Source organism: Narcine bancroftii, chromosome 1, assembly GCF_036971445.1.
Source record: "Narcine bancroftii isolate sNarBan1 chromosome 1, sNarBan1.hap1, whole genome shotgun sequence".
In the NCBI taxonomy this organism is placed as follows: domain Eukaryota; kingdom Metazoa; phylum Chordata; class Chondrichthyes; order Torpediniformes; family Narcinidae; genus Narcine; species Narcine bancroftii.
In genome coordinates, this window is record NC_091469.1 from 261,025,909 (window position 1) to 261,051,117 (window position 25,209).

At 42.8% G+C, this 25,209-nt stretch overlaps 1 protein-coding gene across 4 annotated transcripts in view; it reads left to right on the forward strand.

Moving 5' to 3' along the window:
• Positions 1–25,209, forward strand: part of LOC138742388 (testis-specific serine kinase substrate-like) — a 63,731-nt gene that overhangs the window by 2,306 nt on the left and 36,216 nt on the right. For all 4 annotated transcript variants that reach the window (XM_069896697.1, XM_069896698.1, XM_069896696.1 and 1 more), the window contains exons 3-6: positions 2,882–2,959; positions 7,655–8,001; positions 13,198–13,392; positions 19,535–19,693. In XM_069896697.1, the coding sequence (XP_069752798.1) occupies positions 2,882–2,959; positions 7,655–8,001; positions 13,198–13,392; positions 19,535–19,693 (779 nt within the window). The remainder of the gene's footprint in view (positions 1–2,881; positions 2,960–7,654; positions 8,002–13,197; positions 13,393–19,534; positions 19,694–25,209) is intronic.

Genomic DNA, 25,209 nt, shown 5'->3' on the forward strand with positions numbered 1-25,209 from the left:
AGAGGTTGATGTTAATGCCATCAGGTTGGAGAATGCCCAGATGGAATATTAGGACTTGCCTTTATGGGTGGCTTTGGTTTGACAGTACACAAGCCATTGACAGACATGGGAGCGCAGTAGTGGGACCTAGAATTGAAATGGTTGGCCTCTGGGAGATCCATGAAATTGATACAGACAGAGTGAAGGTGCTCAACGAAGCAATTTCCCAGTCGGTGTCCAGTTTCTCTGATATAGAAAAGGCTATAACGCGAGCTTTCTAAAGACATTTGGATGAAGGAGATGACTCCCGCAGATCACAAGTGAAGTGTTGCTTCACTTAGAAGGTCTGTTTGAGGCCCCAAATGATGGTGAGGGAGAAGGTGTGGGTGCAAGAGTGGCACTTCCTGCAGTCATAGGGGAAGGTGCCAAGGGGGCGATTAATGGGAAGAGGTGAGTGGATGAGGGAGTCACAGAGAGAATGGTCCTTCTGGAAGGTGGAGAGAGGAAGATGTGTCTGATGGTGGGATCAGTTGTACAGTAGGTGATGGAAATTATGGAGAGGTTTAAGCTGGAGGGGTGGTAAGGGAGGACAAAGGGAATCCTGTTTTTGTTGCATCTAGGGGCATAGGGGACCAGAGAAGATGAACAGGAAATGAAGGAGATGTGGACAAATGGTAATGTCCTAGAAAATGTTGTAGAAGAGAGAGACTTGGAGATATAAATGCATGGTAGCCTGAAAGTGGCAATTTGGGTAGCATTAAAAAGACATTTGCCTTCATTGAAAGGCATTGTATAAAATTGTTGGGATTTCATGATGCAGGTGTACGAGGCATTGGTGAGATCACATGTAGAATGCTGTGTGCTCTTCTGGTTACACGGCAATAGGAAGGATATCAAAAGTTGGAAGGGAGGAACATATTCACCAGGATGTTGCTGGGGCTGGAGGGCTTGTTAAAGGGAGAAGTTAGATAGGCTGGGACATTATTGACTGAAGAACAGGTGGCTGACTGATGAGATTTGTGCATAAAATCAAGTGAGGCATAGATAAAGTGAATGCTTAGACTTTTTTTCCAAGGTGGACTTTTTTTCCTCTATGACTAGAGGGCATAGGTCTAAGGAGAGACATGGAACTTGAGGGATTTTTTTTTCACTCTGAGGGTCAGAGGAAACTATTTTAGTTTTAGTTTGGCTTGGCTTCGCGGACGAAGATTTATGGAGGGGTAATGTCCACGTCAGCTGCAGGCTCGTTTGTGGCTGGCAAGTCCGATGCGGGACAGGCAGACACGGTTGCAGCGGTTGCAAGGAAAAATTGGTTGGTTGGGGTTGGGTGTTGGGTTTTTCCTCCTTTGCCTTTTGTCAGTGAGGTGGGCTCTGCAGTCTTCTTCCAAGGAGGTTGCTGCCCGCCGAACTGTGAGGCGCCAAGATGCACGGTTTGAGGCGATATTAGCCCACTGGCGGTGGTCAATGTGGCAGGCACCAAGAGATTTCTTTAGGCAGTCCTTGTACCTCTTCTTTGGTGCACCTCTGTCTCGGTGGCCAGTGGAGAGCTCGCCATATAACACGATCTTGGGAAGGCGATGGTCCTCCATTCTGGAGACGTGATCTACCCAGCGCAGTTGGATCTTCAGCAGCGTGGATTCGATGCTGTCAGCCTCTGCCATCTCGAGTACTTCGATGTTGGTGATGAAGTCGCTCCAATGAATGTTGAGGATGGAGCGGAGACAACGCTGGTGGAAGCGTTCTAGGAGCCGTAGGTGATGCCGGTAGAGGACCCATGATTCGGAGCCGAACAGGAGTGTGGGTATGACAACGGCTCTGTATACGCTAATCTTTGTGAGCTCTTCAGCTCTTGACGTCCTGTTTTGCGGAAACTGGCAAAATGTTTGGCCTGGAAGTCAGCCTGAAGAAAACTGAGGTCCTCCATCAGCCAGCTCCCCACCATGACTACCAGCCCCCGACATCTCCATTGGGCACACAAAAATCAAAACGGTCAACCAGTTTACCTATCTCGGCTGCACCATTTCATCGGATGCAAGGATCGACAACGAGATAGACAACAGACTCGCCAAGGCAAATAGCGCCTTTGGAAGACTACACAAAAGAGTCTGGGAAAACAACCAACTGAAAAACCTCACAAAGAGGAAACTATAGAAGCAGATGAAATTACGACTTTCTAAAGACATGTGGATGAATCGATGGGCAGGATGTTTAAAAGGCTGTGAATCAAATGAAGGCAAATGGGATGAGCCCAGAATACAAATTTAGTAGGCATGGAGGAGTTAGGCCGAAAGGTCTGTTTCTTTATGATTCTGGCCCTGACAGAAGTATATGAAATTATGAAGGGGATAAATATGGTAGATAGTAATAGTCTTCTTCCCATGGTGGGGCGACTGAGATAAGAGATTGGTGTTCAGAGGGAGAAGGTTTGAATGAGTTCCACAGGAATGAGGTGATGGAGACAGGATCTCTCGCATCATTTAAGAATTGTTTAGTCAAGTACTTAAATCACTGAGGCATAGAAAGTTTCAGATTTAATGAGATGAGTGTACGTGGTAATGATGGGTAGCATGGAGATGTTGGGGTGAAGAGCCTGTTTATGTGCTCTACCAGTCCAAGATCACTTTTATTTTGATGATTTGTCAATTCACCATATGTCAATGGTATTCACAATGAGCCTGCATTTAAATTGTGTATAACGTGCATGAATAGAGATTTTTGTGGAAAATAAGACATAAAATGTGCTCATGGCTTGAATATCAGCAGGAAGTCTTTTAAACAACATCTACATAACCTGGATGGATAGTGTAACTTATAATGGGTCCACAGATTCCCTACATATTGCAATATCAATTAATTTTGCTTGCTAGTACGTTGACATTTCATTGTTTCTTCTTAATATGAGGATGAAGATGTTGAAGCAGCAGTCGATAGCACGCAGCGCAAACCAGTTGTTGTAAGAGAAAACTTTTCCCTGTTAGAGGTAAGTAATTCTATTAAGTATACTTGTCATGTTGTTCAATGGAGGAAATGTATTGGCCAATGTTGCACGAAGCAAGTACCACAAGGAATAATGAGACAAATGATAAGATGTCCTGCTTTCACTGATGTTAAGATAAATATTGGCGGAAAGAATTTTCTTACTTCTGGTTGGCTGTAGCCTGGCATTACAAAAGCAGCCCAGATGCTTCTGCTTACTTTACATTTCTTCCATCTATTTGGTTCTTTGTTTTACAAGCAAAATGTTTTATATTGTTCGCCCTTTCTTTTACTTATACTTGCTTTAAAATGACTACAAAAAGTGGCAAATAAAGGAGGAAAGGAGAAGTGCCAACTAATCTGAGGCTATTACCAAGCTACTGAATCAGCACAGATATAGTCGTTAATTAATGATTTGAAGATATCTTGGGTCAGATTAATATTAAACTTAACCAAGTCAGGAGATTAACCGAGGAACACGTTGAACGTTTGTGATTTGTTGAGTACGAATTGAATAACTTGTGTGACCGTGCCGACGAAATGGAAAATGTATGCTCCAGATTAAACGGCCCAGCAATTTGAAGCTAACAGCAAAAGTCGTTGACTTGGAAGGCAGGAGCAGATGACAAAATCTACATATCCTGGGCCTGGCTGAATCTACAGAAAGTGGGCAACTTGCACAATTTTTTTTGTGGAGTTTCTTTGCGTGGTTCCATCCCTGCCAGAGCTTGAAAGAGCTCACCACTCTTTAATACCGAAGCCGGCTCCAGAGCAGAGACCGTGCTTGGTCATTCTTCAATCATAAAGGATTCTCTGATTTGTGAACCTCGTCAAAGAGGGAAACTCGAATATTGCGGCCAGCAGATAGGGTGTTTTACTATCCCAAAGTTCTGAAGCACCACAGATAAGTAATGTCAGTGTTGTGCATGCATGGTTCCAAGTCTTCCTTGCTGTATCGCGTGCATCTCCGCATTACAATTTCTAATGTATGTAAGAAGTGGCTGTGCTCAGATCTACCAATATGATCTCCCTACTACATCGTGCCCAGTGTGAATTTCTACTTGATGATTGGCTATTATTATTTTTAATGTTTCTAACACTTGTTACATAATATTTGTCGGTGAGGACTGGTTTGTTTCCTTTGCCTTGGCAAATTTTTTTATAGGGTAATAAACCCACTGGGTTGTAGTCATGTAGGTATTTTTCTTTGTATTAAATTCATTGAGCTATTAAATTTTTACAAGAATATTGAGAATTATACATTCATTTCTATCTCAGTAATAATGGCTCAAATTTTTACTTTATCATATACTTTTTTAAATTACGAGAAATTTTAAAATAAATCATTTTTCTGGTCATAATTATAATAGAATTACAGTATATTTTGACATATAAGTCGAGTTGTAAAACCCTCAAAAATCACTCAAAAAATGGGGGTCGACATACACCAGATATGCTTTTGAGACCTTAAATTCGGGTGAAAAACTGTTTGACACCGATTCAGCATATGTCCACCCTGGAAGTGCCAATTCAGCATATTAGTCGGCCCTGGAAGCACCTCCCCACCACTGGGCACTGCCATAACCTACTCAGACATTCTACAATTTATAGAGCCCACTCTTACCTGGGAACCTGAGGTCACTGCTCCTACCTGGTAAGCCGAGGTTCCCGCTCCTGCCAGGAGAATAAGGTCGACGCTCCTGCCCAGTAAGCTCAGGTCACTGCTTCTGCCACGTGGGCCGTGGTTGACACTCCTACTGGGAGTACGAGGTCGCCGTTTCTGCCAGGTAGGCCAATGTTGCTGCACCTGCCGGGAGAATGAGGTGGCCACTCCTGCCACATAGGTCCAAGGTTCCCGCTCCCGTCGGGAGAATGAGGTCGCCATTCCTGCCACATCGGTCCAAGGTTCCCGCTCATGCCGGGAGAATGAAGTCGCTGCTCCTGCCTGGTAGGCTGAGTTTTTTTTAAACTCTTTTTTACTTGTTTACACTAATTTACAGATTTGTTACTTGGCAATTGGGGTGTTTTAAAAATTTTTGGGTCGTTGCTGGGAGGCCGGGACAGCCTGAAAATGAGGGTCGACTTAAAAGCTAGATATACTATAAAATCAATAAAATGAGGGGGTGGGGGGAATCGACGTATCTGCTGGTTGACTTATTTGCCAAAATATACGATGATTCATTTAGAAAAGCTGATTATATTTACATTAACATGAGTAGAGCTAGAGATAACACGTCCAGCAGGAAGATTTGTTTGGGTGCAACATTTTCCTTCCTCCTTTAAGGCTAAACCCAGGTGGTCTTGATTCTTATTAATCAAACTAATCCTTTCGTTCATCATAATTACACATCAGATATAAATGATCGTTATGTAGGTACACACCATGAAGAGTGAGGAAGGAAAACACACACATGAGCAGTTGAAGACTGATTTATTGCACTGGCAGCTTTGCTTTTATGGGCCCCTGACACTGACATCAGGGCCCCGCATCATCGGAGCGCTGACTTCAGATTGACCAGCATTGCCACCAGAGTTCCACATATTCCCACAATGTGGAGATCACTTCGGATCTGCACGGTCACTGTGTCTGTTGGCCATTTTGTGGGCCAGTTAGCATCTCCATGCGAGGGCCGCTTCATGACCCCCCCCCCCCCCCCCCCAGAACTGGTGGCTTTCCTCAGAAGCAGAGTCTGAAAGGTTCTGGCGTGCACTGTGCCGTCCCATGAGATTGTCCACCAAGCAGTGGGCTCGAAGGAAGTTGGCCCCCAGGAATGGTTGAGCCATTGCCATGAGGATAAAGGTCCATGTAAAGCAGGTGTTGCTGAAATGGTGCGGGTCCCAAAAGTTTGAACGCAGGAGCTGTTGGCTGCCTTCAGTATTGGGTCCTGCTTGTTGCTGGGGATGTCAAGGCCTGCAAGTACCCGTGTCGACCAAGAAATGCCTGCCCGACAGTGAGTGCCATATGTGGAAGAGGCTATCACGTGGGCCAACCGCCGCAGCCATCAACAATGGATGGCCAGGGCGTGTCCCAAAAACCTGCAGGATGGGTGGCATCAACAGGCTTCTGTACCCCATGGCTGATGATAGTAGCATAGCTGTCCACATGCCTTTCCACTGCTCTTGATCTTGCCAGGGTCTCCGACAGTACTGTTGTCCTTTGCTCTCCAGTGCATGTCCGCCTGGGCGAACACCTTTTGAGGGTCACTGAAGTCTGTGTCTGTGAGCAAGAGCCATATATCTTTGAGCAGCTGCTCCAGGAAGATCTGCTTGAAGAGCAGGCAAGGCTTGTAGCCCTTGGTCAACGCGAGCATCTCGCTCATTAGGGTAGATGGGGTTTTGTCCCCCAATCTGTCCATATTCAGTAATCAGGTGGTATGCCTGCGCCAGGAAAGCCTGGAAGTGCGGGTGAGTCGCTCTTTGAGGGCTGTGTTCTTGCCTTGCTCTGGAGGCTGCTGTAGGAAATCTATGACCCTTGCTTCTGTGTCTTGATCGAGGGTGCTCACGACGTAGAAATAGCTGGTGTCGGTAGTGGTGATGTGGCAAAGCTGGAACTGAACCTCGGCCAGCTCAAATCATATATGTAGCTGCGACACCCAGAACATCGGAAGCCTGTGTGAGATTGCGTGGATGGTTGCTGGCTCCGCTTGATCCGTCATCTTCGGGTCAAACTGCCGGATGGACCCCTCGGGGTCACCAATGTGGCATACACGCTACGACAGTGTAGAAGGAAGCACGCATAGGAAGTTGAAGTTGAAAACTGATTTATTGCACTGGAGGCTCCACTTATATGGGCCCCTGGTGCTGATATCAGAGCCCACGTCATTGGAGCGCTGACCTCGGGTTGGCCGGCATTCCCATCAAAGTTCTCCGTCTTCCTGCCACGCGAAGGTCACCTGGGCCCACAGCTGGTGTTACCCCCAGATCCGTGAGGTCGCCGTGCTCATCGGCCATTTTCTCCTTTTTCTTACCTTTATCATTAAGCTGGAAAAAGTGGTGTAAAGATTCATGAGAATGTTACTGGGACTGACAGGCTTGAATTATATGCAGAGGCTGGGTGGCTGGGTCTTTATCTCTGGAGCTTTGGAGGCTGACAGGAGACTTTGTGGAGGTTTATAAAATCATGAGATGCATGGGTATCGTAAATAGTCATCATCTTTTTCCGCAGGTAGGGGAATCTAAATCTAGAGGACGTAGATATACGTTAAGCGAGGAAAGATTTAGACAACTTTTTCTCACCAAGGGTGGTGTATATATTGAATGAGCTGCCATAGGAAGTTGTAAAAGCAAGGAAAATTGTAATGTTTGAAAGACATTTAGACAGGTATGCATGGATGGAAAAGATGTAGTGGGATGTGGGTGGAATGCAGCCAAACGGGATTAGTTGGGCCAAAGCACCTGTTTCCTCTGATTCTATTACCTCCTGAATATGTATGCATTTCCATAGTTAACTATCGGGTCTTAAAAAAATCTTCAAAAATCATGGAGAAAAAAATCTTCAAAGATTTGCGTAAAATAGAATTTCCATATGTCAGGGTTTTCCTTGCTCGAGGAGACCCTGTTTAAGTGAATTGTCAGGTATTTAATGTCGACTTCTCTGAGTTATATTTTGCTATACCACGTGTAGAAATGCATTATTGGTTCCATTGTTTGGAATAAGTGGGAGAAAGGCTCACCACTATCTATTTCTTCCCTATGACAGCTAAAATTGCAAGAGCTCTGCAGACGCATCAAAGAAGACACTATGAAGAAGCACAAAAACATTAAAGTTGATTTGAGTAAGAGACTCAGAAAGAGAAGTCTCTCCGATGAGATTGGCTCATCAAGATATCACAGCCGTAATGAAGGCTTGTGCCAGACACTTGAATATATCGTTGCCACAATGTTTGACCTGGAGGTGATGATGACTGACATTATCAGCACCATTGAGGAGGACCCTGACACAGACAGAATGGAAGAGAAGGACCCCGTGACATCCACGAAAGAGTCTGAAACTCGAAACATGCCACACAACCCAAAATCTTTGTTGTCAGTGCTAGAAGAAGTCAGGTAACCACATAATATATAAATATATCTCTTGATTAATCTGATGTGGTATGTTAATATCCCTTATTGCACTCCTGATACTTGCTGCCTAGACTCTGCGGGATAGCCAAGTGAGTGATGGCATCTTCTGGGTTATTAAGTTGGCGCTCCCCTACCTCGGTGTTTCGCTGCTAGACCCACGCCATCTCCGGAGGGTTCAGCAATGAATTCCGGTGTCCCGGGCTCACCCCCTAGATGCTATTCACTCACTTGGGGGCCCAGATGGAATCCTTTCTCCTCATCCAGAGCCACTGACTACCCCTTTCAGCAGAGATCTTTGACTGCTTTCAGTGTGTCTTTCCTTACACTCCCAACTCCCGGAGTCGCCTTGATGTCGATGTGGCTACAAATCCTCTGCAGCCGACTTCAACCGGTCAAACCCTTACCTTCCAGCCCCATTGCTGCACATCAGCTGCCAGCTCAGAGTCCCTCAGTTTCTTGCCCTCATCAGCCTCCTCCACTACATCCTCCCAGGACACAGTAAACTTGATGATATAAACAAGATGAAGTGAGGCTGACCACAGCACAAGGTCTGGTCTGAGGTTTGTTTCCACAATTTCATTTGGAAACAGAGCCTCTGGCCTAAGTCTGCCACAAGGCAAAAGCAATGGACAAGATGGGAGGAAGTTGAGAAAAGGAAGATATCCTGAAAAGAGCTGTGGGAGATGGAGCCATTCAGAGCAAGCTTCGCCATCAGGGCTCATATGCGATGTATCAATCAGATGGTTTCTTTGATAATGAACGCAGATCTTCACTCTTTCCATCACAATCATTCACTCCCACATTTATCAAGTATCTAATTCTTTTTGAATATTTTTATTGCCTTAAAAATAATCAAAAACTCTGTTTCCGCTTCGCTCTGGTTACAAAGACTCAAGATCCACAAAGAAAAATTTTGTCTCTTTATTGCAAGTGGGTGACCCCCTATTTTTAATCCCTGGCTCTATATTTTCCTCACAAGAAGAAACATCCTCTCTACATTTTGCCCAACAAAAACCCACAGGACCTTATATGCTTCAGTTATGATCCCTCTCTACTGAACTCCAGCAGATGTAACCCATGCTTGTCCAACCAGCCAATACCCAGGAGATCAGAATATGGAGAGAGAATCAAGGTTAATGTTTCAGGTTGATGAATTTCTCAGATTTCTATCATCCATAGTCTTTCTAAACTTGCTGCATGGTGAAGTAAATTCCTGCCTTTTACAGAATTACCATGCCTTTGGTCCTTTTTGGATTCTATTGTATTTGAAAAAATTATATTATACTCTGCATCTTGGCCTGGTTATCCAATGGATTTCTTCCTCTCACTTTGTTCGTTTTAGATTGGTCACAGTGTTCGAGCTACCAAAAGAAAATAGACACCCACACCGAGAGTAGTCCAGTTTATACAAATGTTTATTACAAATTCAAAAGCTGATTTCAAACTACAGTATGCAAGCCCTTCCCAATTATTCTTATCAACGCCTGGACTGGTCCCAACTGCCGAAGCGAGGCAACGACCGCACACTTGTAGTTGGTTGTCGGGGCACCGGTAGCAGCTTCTCCACCTCCCCTGACCGGGACGTTGGCTGGACTCTAGAAGTTCTTCTTGCTGAGAGATGTTGCCACCTCTCGGAGAGTCTCAAACTTCAGCAGCGGGACCATGGCTTATATTACCTAAAAACTGCTTACCCAAGCACCTATTCCCAGCATAGTAAGAAAGATAAGCGATCAAGCTAGCATGCCTAGGCTTCTATTGAATAACATAATTTTCAGCTTATCACTTTGAATACAATGGTTTATTTTGCATCAAGGCTAGGCCTCTGATAGTCTGTGACCAAAACAAGCAGAAAGATTAAATGTTCTTGGTACACAGATATCCTTTCCTCAGATAACTGCATCTCTGGCCCCTCGGTGGAATTTAACTTATGTCTGCTGATTCTAAAACACAAGCAGGTTCTCAGCCTTGCAGAAGCAAAGGGTGCAAAAGTAAAAATCACAGTTTAAATCTTCCATTACAAGGACATAACTCCACTCAAGTGCATCACATTAACATCAGAATTTCTTTTGGTTTTGTGCCCCAAAATGTCTGGATTCTGATGCAAACTATGTTCATTTTGGCCATGACTGAATTACTTCACACAAACCTAATGAATTTCCATCCACAAAATTGGCCACGTCTCCAACATTTATGTAAACTCCTCTAATTGTTCATATTCCTTTCTCTCAGTATTAGAAGGAGTTAAGGCAGAATGTGAAACAGTAATTTGTCTGGTCTCTAATTGCATCTGTAAAACCTTTATAAATATCCCTATTAAAGTTGGTCTGTGCTTTCTGTTGCCTTTAATTTATTGTTATTGGCCATTCATGCTAAAAATTAAAGGCCCTCCCAAAATAAATAATTTTTAACACTGTAAGAATAACATGGATGAATGACTGGAGTTAAAATATTTTATTTTGAGACTTAAAAAAGCAGAGGTTCAACAAGGGTGGCTCGGTTAGCGTGGCGGGGGGTGGGGGGTGGTGGGGTAGTGGTGGCACAGTCAGTGTAGCAGTTAGTGCAACATTAATACAGCGATCTGGGTTTGAATCTGGCACTGTCTGTCAGGAGTTTGTACATTCTCTGTGTGTCGGCAGATGCTCCAGCTTCCTCCCACCCTTCAAAAACATACAGGGATGTTAAGTTCATTGGTCCTATTGTATTTGGGCGGTGTGCGTTCATTGGCCAGAATGGCCTGTTACCGTGCTGTCTTACTAAATTAAACATTAAAACAATTAAAAATATCTTTAAATTAATTTCTTTGATTATTTATGCTGATGAATTCCCATTTATATACATTTTTAAAATGGTTCAATTCTAAACAGTCTGAAAATGCACAGGAAATTCAAGAGTGACTTGATATTGAAAAAATGGGGACGATTCCAGGCAAAACATTTGTGGAAAAGACTAATGGCAAATGTTGTCTTAGAACTTAAACACCACAGGGTCAATTAGGGAATGGGAGTATTTTTAAATTAGTGGTCTGGATCTTGCTGGCTATTCTGCAATTTAATTGTTTTTCCACTTATTATTCATTCAATTCCTCTAGTAATGTGTACATTTATCATCCATTCCAAATTGCCCCTGAATTGCGGCAGATTTAAAATTTGACAACATTTGAGGGTTTGGATTCATTCATTACTCTATCTGAATAAAAATGGTAAGCCAGGACAATGACACAGAAGAGGAGTTGAGGCCTGTAGGAATTCAGCCACCACCATGTTGAATAGTGGAGTAGGTGTGAGAGCCATGGTGGTCTGCATTTACAGCTCTTTTGTTGACCCACAGGCTGAACCTATCACATGCCCAGCATTTCACTGGAAGATGCAAGAACATCAAGAATAGAAGTAGGTGTAGGCCTTTTGTGCCCTGCTGCAACACTCAATCATACCGTGGTTGTCCTTTTATCTCAGCACTACTCTTCTGGAGTTATCCCATATCCCTAAAATTCTATTATTAATCATAATTGTACATGTACAGAATTCAGGCAAGCCATTCAACAACTTAGGTAAGACTGTTTATAGGCATTGGTATTTTGGTAACTGTTCCCTAGTTGTGTTGTTTATTAACCTATCCACAAATGGGGTATGTACTAGAAGGGAAGACCAGGCTGTCTCCATGCATCAGTAGGTCTTCACCGTGAAAACATGAATTGGGTACAGAAATTAGTTCTTCATACCAAACACTTTAGGTGGTCATTGTTATGACTGGAATATCAGGAGAAACATGCTTTTCTGGCAATTGCCTAACTGACTCTTCCCACAGGTGAAGCTCCGAGAAGGATCAGCAAGTTGTGCTGTTAATAATAAGGTTTCAGCAAGGGCGAATAAGTTCTTTCTTAACAGGAATGATGAGCAATGAGACAAAATTACATTCTTAGTCATAAAATCTTACATTTCATGACATGTCAGGAAAACATCAAGAAATGGCAAACTGCCTTCTTAAAACATTTCTCTAGTCATCCAGGAGTTAGATGAGGCGTCACATTGTCAGCTGGGTCTTGGAACCAATTATTTCAAGTTTTTAACACTCATTGCACAACAAATATCTTGTTGAGATCATTTCAAAAGTGAATTTTTCTACTGCTTTGGCGTGTTCTTCTTGCCTTGTACCATTAGGCACAGCACTTTCATGACAAGTACCAGAATTATAATCCAAGCCACTTCAGAGACCACTCACGAGAAGCTTTTGTTTTAACCATACAGTGCTCCATTCACTACTCTACTTGCTGCTCCTTCCTGCCCTACTCAGTGTTCCACCCACTGTCTGTTTCCATTACCTTTCTACCTTCCCACCACCCCTCGCTATCCCCTCACTGCTCTTTCCCTGTTTCTTCACCGCTCCACTCACTGCTTCTTCCCTGTTTCCTCATCTCTCCACCCACCAACTTCTCACTGCTCCACTCACCCTCCCATTGCTGCTTCGCTTGTCACATCTCTGGTGCCAGTTTCTTGTCAGACCTGTGGGGAACAGTATGGTACACTTTAACCTCAAAATGCAAATGAACCTGGTTCAGGCCCTAATGATCATACGGGTCAAGTTCCTGGTTTTAGATCCAGTTGGGCTTCTTTCCCCTCACCATCAAATTGGGTGGATCCAGATGCTCTTCACCTGATGCCGAGGGGCTCAAAGCATGGGCCCCAGGGCTGGGCACATTATGAGGGCCTGGGACCTTGAACAACATCCAATGAGGTAGGACCATAAGGGTGTGCTGAACGAATGCATCTGCTGCACCAGGTAAAGCCTACTGGCCATTGCTTTCAACACCCCAGAGTGTTCAGTCAGGGAAAGATTAGTCAGAGAAAAGGAAGGTGTAGCGGGCGCACAGCGCGGTATTGTGAACCGCCACCATCAGTTCACAGACTTACCTGACACAATGAAGGCTAGTAGTGCTGGGCACCAAAGTACAAGTGGGTCAGATGAAGCCCCTGCCGAAAGGCGCAGGGCACTAATGGCTCATACCTTTAACCTGCTGGTCCTGGTCTGTTTATATCTGCAATAAACCAATCTTGAGTTGACTACCTTTGTGTGCATTTGCTTTTATTTAGTAGCATCTACCGTAGTAGCTGCTACAAAGGGAAGTTCTCTCCATTTCAGACGATCCCCATGCCAATGACCTAATCTCTGTGATTATTTCAGGAAGACACTCGTGGAATTTAACTCAGAATACCATCAGGATTCTAACTTGGCAGAAGAAGTGTCCAAACAGACTGACAAAGTCAAAGAAAAGATGAGCAGTTTACTGAATCAGTGGGAGGTCAGTCAAGAACAAGAATCCAGTTTACATAAAATGCTTGGAGACTTCAGAAATGAAACAAATAGCATTTCAATCAGGTAAATCAATGAGAAGAGTGAAAATTTAACTGACATAACTACCTTATAGATAACCGATGCAATGAGTTGATAAGATGGGCCAGGCTTCACAGTTCATCTATAGTCTTCCATTAAAATCCTTCAGTTGATTTTAAAAAAAAGCTGTCTTGTGGATCTTACTAATGGCAGTGTCATGCTCCCCACACATCTGTTCTTTCATCATGAGCCTGCACATTCATAAGCTCATTTAGCCCTATTTAGGTTGAGAATCAGATAGAAAGAGAATGTTCCAAGCCATTTACTGGGTGTTCAGTCATTGAGAGCAGTAAGCTCCTCACTGTGAAGTCTGCACCACACTTGTGCCTTTGTTCTGAACTCTTCCCTTAATTCATGAATGTGTAGTTTCCCTTTTAGTCATTCATTCTCAATCAAACATCTCTTGTTGACTTAAAGCCTATCAGGTTCCACGTACAACACAGCTGTCTTGCAGGTGTAGTTACTCTGCTCTAGACTGTCTGTCAATACCATTTGCATGGTCCCAACATTTCATTTTGCCAATGGAAAAATAGACCTCGTACTTTTCATTTGTGTGCCCAGTCCATTTATTGAGTAAGGTCTCTGAATTCCAAGATCCTACTGAAGCAGATAAACCGTGGTAAGTTAGTTTAAGGTGAATGGTAGCTGAGGAATGGGTGTAATGGACCTTCGCACTAGTGTTAGCTCTACATGCACAACTCAAAATATGGACAAATCTACCCAAATATCAGGTCCCCCTCTTGACTTTCAAGATTAGATCTAATGGAATATGGAGTACAGTATTTGGCACTTCCTTATAGAAGTTATCAGGAAGAATATATGACTTGGTATTAGTCTAACTTGGACTCCACATGTACCTTTTTGTTAGGATTTACCTCCACGATCTTCCTTGCTCCCAAAGTACCCACAAGGCAGTGCGGCTATTTACCTGTGGTGGGGGTGGGGGGGAGTGCTGGCAAATTCCATTGCAAGTTCACTTGCTTGTAAATTTGTGCAATTCACATCTGAGAACTAAATTCCTCGAAGATCTCCTGTACCTTCAGCCTGGGGTTGCAACTGTCCCATTCTCATGCATTGCCACTCAGAGGCACAGCAGAGAACTTGCCAACGGAGAGTCATTTGAAAATTAACCGGTTCAACAAAGAGTGCCAACGCCCACTGTCAAGTTGTAACTCAGATAGGTAAAGAAGCAAATCATCCCTACAAAAGAGGAAAGTTGATCCAGCGCCAACACAGCCAAAAGCCCATAAGAAATGATCAATCACTGTTGTGCCACATTGAAGAATTTAAGGTTATAATTTGGAGATGATCCTAGACTGGGCCTTGAGGGATCAATATATCTTTTGGCATTCAAATGAGTAATTTCAGGCAAAACCCTTCAAAATACAGGGTCTTACCTTTGACAGTTGTCATTGAAACAGAATCCAGAAATAGACAAGTGTTTCCATCAATGCAAGATATAACCATCCTTTTTAACCACATTTTAAAAAAATCAGTGCTGAGTAAATGGACACCAAACGGCTTTGACAGATAACTATGCCAACATTGATAGCTACTTCACTGCCTTTGTTTAGTATACAGATTGTATTAACATCAAGAAACTAAGACTCACAGCATTAGCCATCAAAAATAGGAAAAAAAATCAGATATGTGACAGTCCACAAAAGTCCCAGCAGAAGGATAGTTTAATAAGCATTCATAGAGAGGTACTTGCCACATCTTGAAGTCAACGAAGATCATGAAGGAGAGATTTAAAGTGGCAAAAATGGTTAGAACAGCAAGAGGAAAAATAACAGCAGTGATGTCAAGCCAACTCTGGTGGCCAAAACTTTGAAATGAGCAAAGACATTGCTGCAAATTACAGATTTTTCTTTTATGGGACCCTTAACACTATTGATGTGTAGAGGGATCATGGGTTCAAATCTATAACTTCCTGAAAATGACCACATAAGTAGCTATCCGAACAAAAGTGTGAGTGGGTGGGTGGGTGGGGGGGGGGTGGTTGGGTGAAGGAGATAGGGTGGTAAAGTAGGTGAATAGCATGCTTACTTTCATTCATCACAACAATGAGTAAAAGAGTAAAGAAGTCACGTTCCAGCGGGATCGCACTTTGTTCAGGCTGAATTGGAATACTGGGTGGAATTCTGCTCACTTATTGACAGGAAGGATGTGGAGTCTTTGGAAAGAATATCGAAGAGATGTACCAGGATGATGCCTGGATAAGAAGGCATTTGAGGCAAAGTTGGATAAATATGGGTTGTTCTTTTCTTCTGGAGCTTCAGAACACTGAGGGGAGACTTGAAAAAGTTTATAAAATTTTGAGAAGCACTGATGGAGTAGATAGTTAGAATCTTTCTCTCGGGGTAAAAATGTATTTGAGGTGAGAGAGGATATGCTTAAAGGAGTTGCTTGGGGCCAGATTTTAACAGAGTGGTAGGTACCTGAAACTCCGAGGGTGTTGTGGTAAAAGCAGATGCCATAGTGAAACTTAAGGGGCTTTTATATAGATATGTGTATGCAGAGAATGATGGATATAGATCATGTGATGGCAGAAGAGACTTGGCATCTTGCTCAGTGTGGGCATAATGAGCCAGAGAGTATGTTCCTGTCCAATACTGTCCTGTCACCTATAAATATACATCCAAAATATATCATTAATAATAATAAGCAGTAACTTTTTACTATTTAGTTTTTCAGGCAACGCATCAAAAATATTGGGGCATTTCTCAACAATTATTTAAAGTTAAGCATCAAATGTTGTACATCAGTGGTTCTTAATCTTTTTTTCATCCACACACCACCTTAAGACTTTATTAACCATAGCCTGACTAAAACAACCCACAGACTGTCAGGGGTTTGCAGACCACAGATTGAAAAATACTATTGTAGATGATCATAAACCTACCTTGCTGTGCAGAGACCGAATGAAGATCCTCCAGCTTGACATCAAACAATTGCGCATCCTTCATGGCCAGTTTTGAGCAGGCTCTTGTCATCAAAAATAGAAAAAAAATCAGAAATGTGACAGTCCACAAAAGTCCCAGCAGAAGGACAATTTAATAAGTATTCACAGAGAGGTACTTGACACATCTTGAAGTGAATGAAGACTAAGAAGCAGAGATTTAAAGTGGCCAAAATGGTAGGATAGCAAGAGGAAAAATAACAGCAGTGATGTCCAGCCAACTCTGATGACCAAAACTTTGAAATGAGCAAAGACATTGCTGCAAATTACAGATTTTTCTTTTATGGGACCCTTAACTTGTTCAATAATTTTTACAGTGGTCCATATTTGCATTCAACCTATGGGTAACAAAAAGAAAGAAGAAACAATTAGAACCATAGAACATTCAAGCACGAAACAGCCCCTTCGACCCTTCTAGTCTGTGCTGAACCATTTTGTTTTGCCTAGTCCCACTGACCTGCACCCAGTCCATAGCCCTCCATACCAATCCAATCCATATACCTGTCCAAATTCTTCTTAAATGTTATGATCAATCAGCCAAGTAGCAAATGGTAGAGTCCTAGAAAATGTTGTAGAAGATGTGTAAAGGTGTCCTTGGAATATAGGTGCACAGTTCCCTGGAACCTGCAACTCCAATGGATAGGGTGGTGAAGAAGGCCTTTGCCAAGCTTGCCTTCATTGGGTGGGGTATTGAGTACAAAATTTGGGACTTTTGATATAGCTGTACAAGTCACTGGTGAGAACACACTTAGAATAGTGAGCAGTTGTGGTGGCCCAGAAAAAGTAAGGATAACAGTAAGTTGGAAAGGGTTCAGAAGAGATTCACCAGGATGCTACAGGAGCTGGAGGGTTTGAGTTATTGGAGAGGTAGGATTGTCTGGATCTTTATTCCCTGAAGCATAGCAGGTGAAGGGGGAACCCGAAAGAGGTTTGTAAAATCATGACTGGTGTGTTAAAGTTAATACTAGCAGCCTTTTCATCAGGTAGATGATTCTAGTATATAGGTTTAAGTTGAACAGGAAGATATAAAGATCTGAGGGACAATTCTTTCACTTAGAGTGCGAAACATATCTGGAGTGATCTACTGGAAGAAACAATAGAAGTGAGTGCAATTATGACATTCAAAAGACATTTGGACAGATACATGGATAAGAAGGGTTTAAAAGGATAGGCATTAAATTCATATTTGGTAAGCATGAAAGTGTTGGACATTGGTCCACGTTGTATGACTCGATAGCCCTTTTTAAACAGAGATCCCACAATACTGCCATAAAGAAGACCCATCATTAAGCCAGCTTTTCTTCTTTACACTGAACCAAACAACGTCAGGATAATGCTGCCCCAGTGAGTATTTTACAAAGTATGCCAGCATTCCGGAAGCAAAAGAGGCATGACCTGAATACGCCTGAGACTGTCTGATCTTGGAAGCTAAGCAGGCTCAGGACTGGTCAGTACTTGGAGGGAAGATTGCCTAGGAACACCAAGTGCTGGAGGTTTCTGTGAGGGGCCCTGGACAAAGTGGGGGCTCTCTGCCTTACGGTAGACCAAAGTTAAAAGAATTTCATGTATGTTACATTCTAAATGTAGTATTAGGTGACAATAATGGAATCTTTACCTTTTTCTTTTACTTGTAACACAGCATCAGCATTTAGTGTGACGTATGACATACACATTCTTTCCCATCCTGGTCCCAGGCTGCAGGCTTGCCCTTTTTACAGTTTGACACAGAAGTGACACAATAAAAATGCAATATTCCTGCCTTGAAATGGCTTCACCTAGCTCTTTGTAACCTTCTCGGTGGTGTCAGCAAGACTTATGTAGTTTTTGTGTCTTCGTTAGTTCTTGACAGGATCATCCACTGCTGTACAATTCACTGGGTGTGATCACAGTAGGAATGTTGGTCATTATTTCATGAGTAGTTTTTGCAAATTCATTTGATGTTCCCTCTAATTATACATTTTCTGTCCTATGGCTTGGTTCCGCATGAACTTGAATTCATGGAGAATGATAGTCAATACTGGATGACTATGCAAATCTTTCTGAATTTTCCACTCCCTTTTACTAAACAATCTATGACTCCATACTTCTCTGCAACCTCTCCTTGATCCTATCTAAATGTTTGAATCTCCCTGGAAAATCTGAGTCCTTGAAATGCATCACCCACTCAAAATCTTTTTTCCTTCATTTTTGATCTAAAATGTTTTATTAAACTCCATTTCTTCTCTTCCCCTCTACCCACTGAACCTGATTACACTATTCTCATCCTGAACCTGTGGATCATGGAATCTCAATTTGACTATGACCAATGGCCAAATGTGGAGTCATTTTGTATGTTCACAGGAAAACTGCCAATCTGTGCTTGATGGGTACATTTGGTCCCCTTTCCATTTTAACTGCACTTTGATCACCCCTTTCAAACTACAAACTAAATGATCTGCCTCCTGTTTGAAATAGGTTAGCGCAGAGTCACAAATATGTATTTTATATCTTTCATGTGAATAAAGCCTGAACAAAATTGTAGCCCATTATCAAACATATTTTTTTCTAATAATGTACATTTCAAAAAGATCTGATGTATGATGCATACAACCACTTGGAGTGTCCTGCCACGAGGATTTGGGAAGTCTCTGTTCTTTCCCCTCAGTGATCAGTACAGACCCTTTGTAATGACCCAGCAGGACACTTTCATATCTGGACCCACACCCTCAGAGACTGCAATTAGAGCCATTGGTCACTGCATTTATATGGACCATGCCTGGATGCTTTTCCACTGAGAATTCCTAAATGGCCTGTATCTAACTCCAGCTAGGTTTCATAATCCTACTAAAAGCTTTCCATCTCTGATCCAGCTTCAACAAGTTTCAGGACTGGGAATTTTCAACGTTCTCTATATGAGAGGAGGCATTTCTGTCATCCCCCTTGAATGAAATACCTCTAACTTTACAAGGTTCCTCTGTAGGTCATCTGTTTGCCACCTCCAGCTGAAATTAAAATTTACTCCCTCCCTCCCTGCAACATGAAATTAAGACTTTGCAACCTCTTTGATAACAAGGTGGTCAGAACCACATCAGAAATATTAAGACCAGAATTCCCTTTCGTACATTCAGATTGTTCTCCTTTTGGGACCTGAAGCTAATCAGATGTTTTAAACCAATTTTCTTTCAGCATGAATGAATCTTCTGAAGCAATATCAAAAATTGCAGCGGATACCAGTGATCTCTCCAGAATTCAATCACTTTTAGAAGCTATCTTGGCTGAACTACAGAGAGCCAATGACCTGTGTCAGAAAAGTGGCCACTTACTGACCAACCCCCAGAGTGGAAAGTAAGCTTCAATATAAGGGCATTTATAATGCACTATATATTTAATCTCTAGGTTTTCTGCAACATATTAATTATATCTAGAGAAATATTAATATACACTGCATTAGCAATGTTGATATATCAATATGGAGACACAAGAGACTGGAGATACTGGAATCTGGAGCAAAAATGAAAAATACTGGAACTCAGTGGGTCACACAGCATCCATGAAGGGAAACCCATGGGTCAAATCCCTGATTCAGGATTGAGAAAGGAGATGGAAGACCGCTAGTATTCAAGGGAAGAGAGAGAGAGGGGTCAATAGGTGATAGGTGGACCAAGGAGGGGCAAAGTTGGGAATCAGAGGGAGGATAGGTGTAGGCAAACAAAGAGGAGATCAAGTCCATGAAGCCAGGAAGGCGAGGGGAGGGTGAAGGTAGAGACAGCTACTGATGGAGATAGATCAGTGGAATTATATAAGGGAGGGTTGGGTGGTGGGCAACTGGAGATTAAATTTAATTTTTAAATTAAATTTAGACATACAGCATGTTAACAGGTCCTTCCGGCCCATGAGCCCATGCCGCCCAAATACGCCCAATTAACCTATAACCCCCATATGTTTTTGTACCACCTGGAGGAAACCCACGCACACATGGGGAGAAGTCCTTACAGACAGCGCCAGATTTGAACCCAGTTTGCTGTGTCTGTAACAGCGTTGAACTAACTGCTACAATAACCGTACCACCTACTACGCTAACCATGGTGAGATGATGGGGGAGGGGAGAGGAACGGGTAACTGAGGGTTGGGAAGGATGGAGAGAAGGATGTGTGTGAGAGAATCTCATTGGATGAGAAGCTGAGAGGAAGGGATCAAGGGGAATGATGTACTTGAAATTGGAGAATGCAGTGTTCATGCCATTGAGTTGATGGCAACCAGGAGTTCCAGCTGGTGTAGGAGGACACAGTGCAGGTGCTTAGCGAAGCAGATGTCTGGTCTGTGCTAAGTCTCACCAACTGGATGCAATAGAAGAGGCTGGAGGAAGCTTGAAACTCTGGCTCACCTGTTTGGGCTCTTCACATGTAGAGAATTGTGGGGTTCTTGCTATAGAAAGCAAGCTAACAGATCTTAATTAAACCCATTAAATGCTTTAATAAAGAGCTTGTAAAATGGCAGACAAAAAAATAATGCTTTTGACATGAATCAAAATGAACAAGCTGCTGTACGTTTAGTCGACAGACTGGATTTGCTAGACATGTAACAAGTGCACGAACAGTAGAGGGACACCTCTACCACTAAAAAACAACAATGGCAATAGAGGGATTGCACCCAACACCCTGACATCCCGATACTTAGTTATAAGATTATGCCAGCCAGTCAAACGTGTACAGTACTTGAAATCTTTGTTACTTGATTATGTGCACAATCACACCTTCATTGGCAAGGACAGTATGATAAATATCTTATTGTAAATACTTCACTGCAAACATGGTGGAACCCACATTTTAGGTAAAGGGGCACAATGCCTCTTGCCAGTCGGCCATTTTTCATGTTTATAATTAGCCATTTTACTTTTTTATTTAAAGACAATACTGCCTTGACTGTCAGTTAAGATTTTGTTTTACTGATTTGACTATTAGTCTAAAACACAGCCCCAAGGATGAAGATGAGGGTAGAGGTATTGTGACAGGTGTTGCACCTCCTACAATTGTAGCAGAAAATGTCGTGGAAGGGTAGGGGATGAATGAATGGGGAAGGAAGTATGAACAAGGGAGAAAAGCAGAAAGGGTGAGGAGTTTCAGACGTTGGTGCTGGGATCACATTGCAGCTGGCGGAGTTGTCAAAGAGAAAGGGATTAAATTAAAATAGAATATGGGGAAGTGAGGCTATGATTGGATAAGCAGGATCTTATAGAATGGTGGGACAGGCTTTATGGGGTGATTGGCCAACTTCTGTTTTTTTTTATGGTCTTATTTTCTTCAAGCATTGGAAAAGTTCAGAGAAGATTGATCAGAACAGTTCCTCGAATGGACAAATTGTCTTCTGAGGAAAGGTTGGACAGGCTAAATTGATTCCACTGGGATTTGGAAGAGTGAGCAGGAACTGGATTTAAATGAATAAGGTCCTAAAGAGTCTTGACAGCATGGATGTACAGAGGATTTTTTTCTTTTGTGGAAGAATTTTGACCCAAGGTTCCCCATTTCTCTTTTCACAATAATCATGCTGTGTGCAGCATTAACACTGCATTGAGGCTTTACCTCTTTAAGCAAAGATGAGATTATTTTTTGTCATAAGTTTGCAAGTTTGTAGAACTTTCTTCCTCAAGAACCAATGGAAACAACTGACTACTTTGAAAACAAATATGGACAAATGATAAGCACGTTGGGGTGGGGTTGTGAAAGATAACTGGAGGTAGGCAGGATTGGAGATTGAGGTTACAATAAATCAGACACAATATTTTTAAACAGGGGAGCAAATAAATGGCCTACTCCTGCTACTAATTCACGTGTTATGCATTTAAAAGTTAAGGGAAGAATGATCATGATATGATAAAAACTTTAAATAAAGATTGTAAGCCATTTAGTCTAATCTGAAATCAGAATCTTAAATCAAAGGTCTGATTCTGATCAGCTATGATAGATCAGGAAACCATATCAAAAAGTTCAACAGTAAACAAGGACTGGGAAGCACTTAAAGAACTAATGCAGTATTTACAACAAATATATACCCTTTAAGTTGCCACAAGAAAAATGACCCAACTAACAAGAGAAGTTAAAGATTTAGATCAAAGGAAAAGGTTTATAAATTCTGATAATCTGACAGCCTTGGAATTTTGACAGTGCCAAATTAGCAGATTTTCCAGGCGATTGATGTTATTTCTATCAAGACACAAATAGTTTTTTATTTCACTTCCTTAAAATGTTACAAAGGAGTATAATTAGATTTCCACTGAACCTCGGAAATGTAAAGAGAATGAAAAATAGCTCTGGTAGTAAACCTACCCATATTCCTGACCCTGATACATTGGACTCCAACCCTGACCACACACCTGCCTCACAGTCTGGACCCCAGTCGCAGCCATTCTCCAAATCCTGGACTCCGGCCGATTTGCACTCGGGATGTCTCGGCACATATTCCAGACTAGTGAATGAGCCAGGTGCTAGAACCATTAAGATCCCCAGACAATTTGATCTCATATTATTGGAGTTTTACTGTAATGTTGCCAAAAAGAGCTTCTTGAACATGAAGTTTTGATAAAAAATTTCTGCAAAGGAGAATGAAAGCATTGATAATGAAAGTAAAATGCAAATATATTCTGGCAATACAGCCTGTACTGACAATAACCACACCAGCAGTGCGAGTATAAGACAGCTTTAATAAACTAATATGTACACTAAGAGGTCTTGTCTCTCTGCAAGACGAACCTGGAAGGCTAGACTGTAGCTCTGGACTGCTTTATATACAAGGTCACCGGGATGCCCCTAGTGACCTAGTGGTGTAATTACATATCATCACATTCACCCCACCTTAAAAAATTGTTATTTCCACCCCCCCCCCGGCATCCTTCCCTTGTCAAAAATTTTTCATGGCTTCTGTTGCCTTCTGGACCTCCTCGGTAGTGGTATAGGGGTGGGGAGTGCCGTCTGCCTTTCAGCCTTTCTTGGTGGAGGTGTGGGTGTGGGAAGTACTGATTGGACATGTGGCCGTGTGGGCTGGGGATCCTCTTGTATGGGATTAGGTCCTGCCATCAAGTCTAGGGTGGTGATATTTTGTGGGGTGGACAGGTCCCGGTGTCATCAGCACTGTGCCTGTCGTGCCTTTCCTCGTGAAAGAAAAGATACGTTCATGTGGGGTCATGTTAGTGGCAGTACACAACAAAGAACGTATAGAGTGTAGGGCTTCTGGCAACACTTCTTGCCATCTAGTAACAGGCAGGTCTTTTGCTTTTAAAGTCAAGAGGACCGTTTTCCAGATAGTGGCATTTTCCTTTTCGACTTGTCCATTCCCCCTGGGATTGTAACTTGTAGTGCAGCTGGTAGCAATCCCTCTCTCGTGCAGGTACTGCTGTACTCTGCTCTCATGAATGCAGCACCCCTGTCTGTGTGTATGTAATTCGAGTACCCAAATATGCTGAAGATGGGTTGGAGGCATTTTATAACAGTGGCTGCCAATACATCAGAACACGGGATTGCGAAGGGGAAACGGGAATATTCATCTATTATGTTTAGGAAATAGACATTTCTATTATTGGACAGGAGTGGGCCTTTAAAATCGAGGCTGAGGTGCTCAAAAGGTTTGGTAGCTTTTATCAGGGTGGCTTTGTCTGACTGGTAAAATTGCGGTTTGCATTCCCAGCTCATTGTGCAAGTTCTGCAACTGAGACGTGTGGTTAAGGATGGCACAAGTGCCTCTGGACAGCACGTCCGGGGGCTCGTTGAGTCTCCCGGGGCGGTATAGAATGTTGTCGTTAAATGTAGACAATTCTATCCGCCAGCGCAGGATTTTGTCGTTCTTAATTCTCCCCCTCTTCTGCTTATTTTTAAACAGGGGAGCAAATAAATGGCCTACTCCTGCTACTAATTCACGTGTTATGCATTTAAAAGTTAAGGGAAGAATGATCATGATATGATAAAAACTTTAAATAAAGATTGTAAGCCATTTAGTCTGATCTGAAATCAGAATCTTAAATCAAAGGTCTGTGACGAGGGTGAAGTGTTTGCACGCCAGATAATGTCGCCAGTGCCTTACTGCTTCCACAATGGCTAGGGCCTCATTCTCTACTGCTGAGTGTCTTACCTCTGACCCCTGTAGGGTTCACGAGAAAAAGGCCACCGGTCGTCCGTCTTGGTTTAGGGTGGCTGCCAGAGCCACATCGGATGCATCCGTTTCTACTTGAAATGGGATTGACTCATCTATGGACCGCATGGTAGCTTTAGCGATATAGTCCCTAATGTCCCTGAATGCTCTGGTGGCTGCTGGGCACAGTGGGAAAACTTTTATAAGTGGGCGGGCCTTGTCGGTGTAATTAGGGACCCATTGGGCATTGTAAGCGAACAGCCCCAAACACCTTTTTAGTGCTTTCAGCGTGTGTGGTACTGGGAGGTCTAGGAGAGGGCGCATATGGGCTGGGTCTGGGCTAATTTCCCCATTCTTCACTATGTAGCCCAGGATTGGCAACTTCCTGGCACTAAAGACGCATTTGTCCCTGTTGTACGTTAGGTTCCTTTCCTCGGCTGCCTGGAAGAAGCGTTTTAAATTCGTGTCAAGATCCTCCTGAGTGTGGCCACAGATTATCACGTTGGCTAAGAAGGGGAATACCGCTTTCAGTTGGAACTCATCTACTATTCGGTCCATTTCTCTTTGAAACAGGGACACTCCATTGGTGACACCGAAGGGAAGTCACAGAAATTGATACAGCCTGCCATCTGCCTCAAATGCCATGTAAATGCCATCGCTGTTTCTAATGGGCATTTGGTGGTATGCTGCCTTCAGGTGGAGAACACCTTATACTGCGCAATGTTGTTGACCATGTCTGCTAT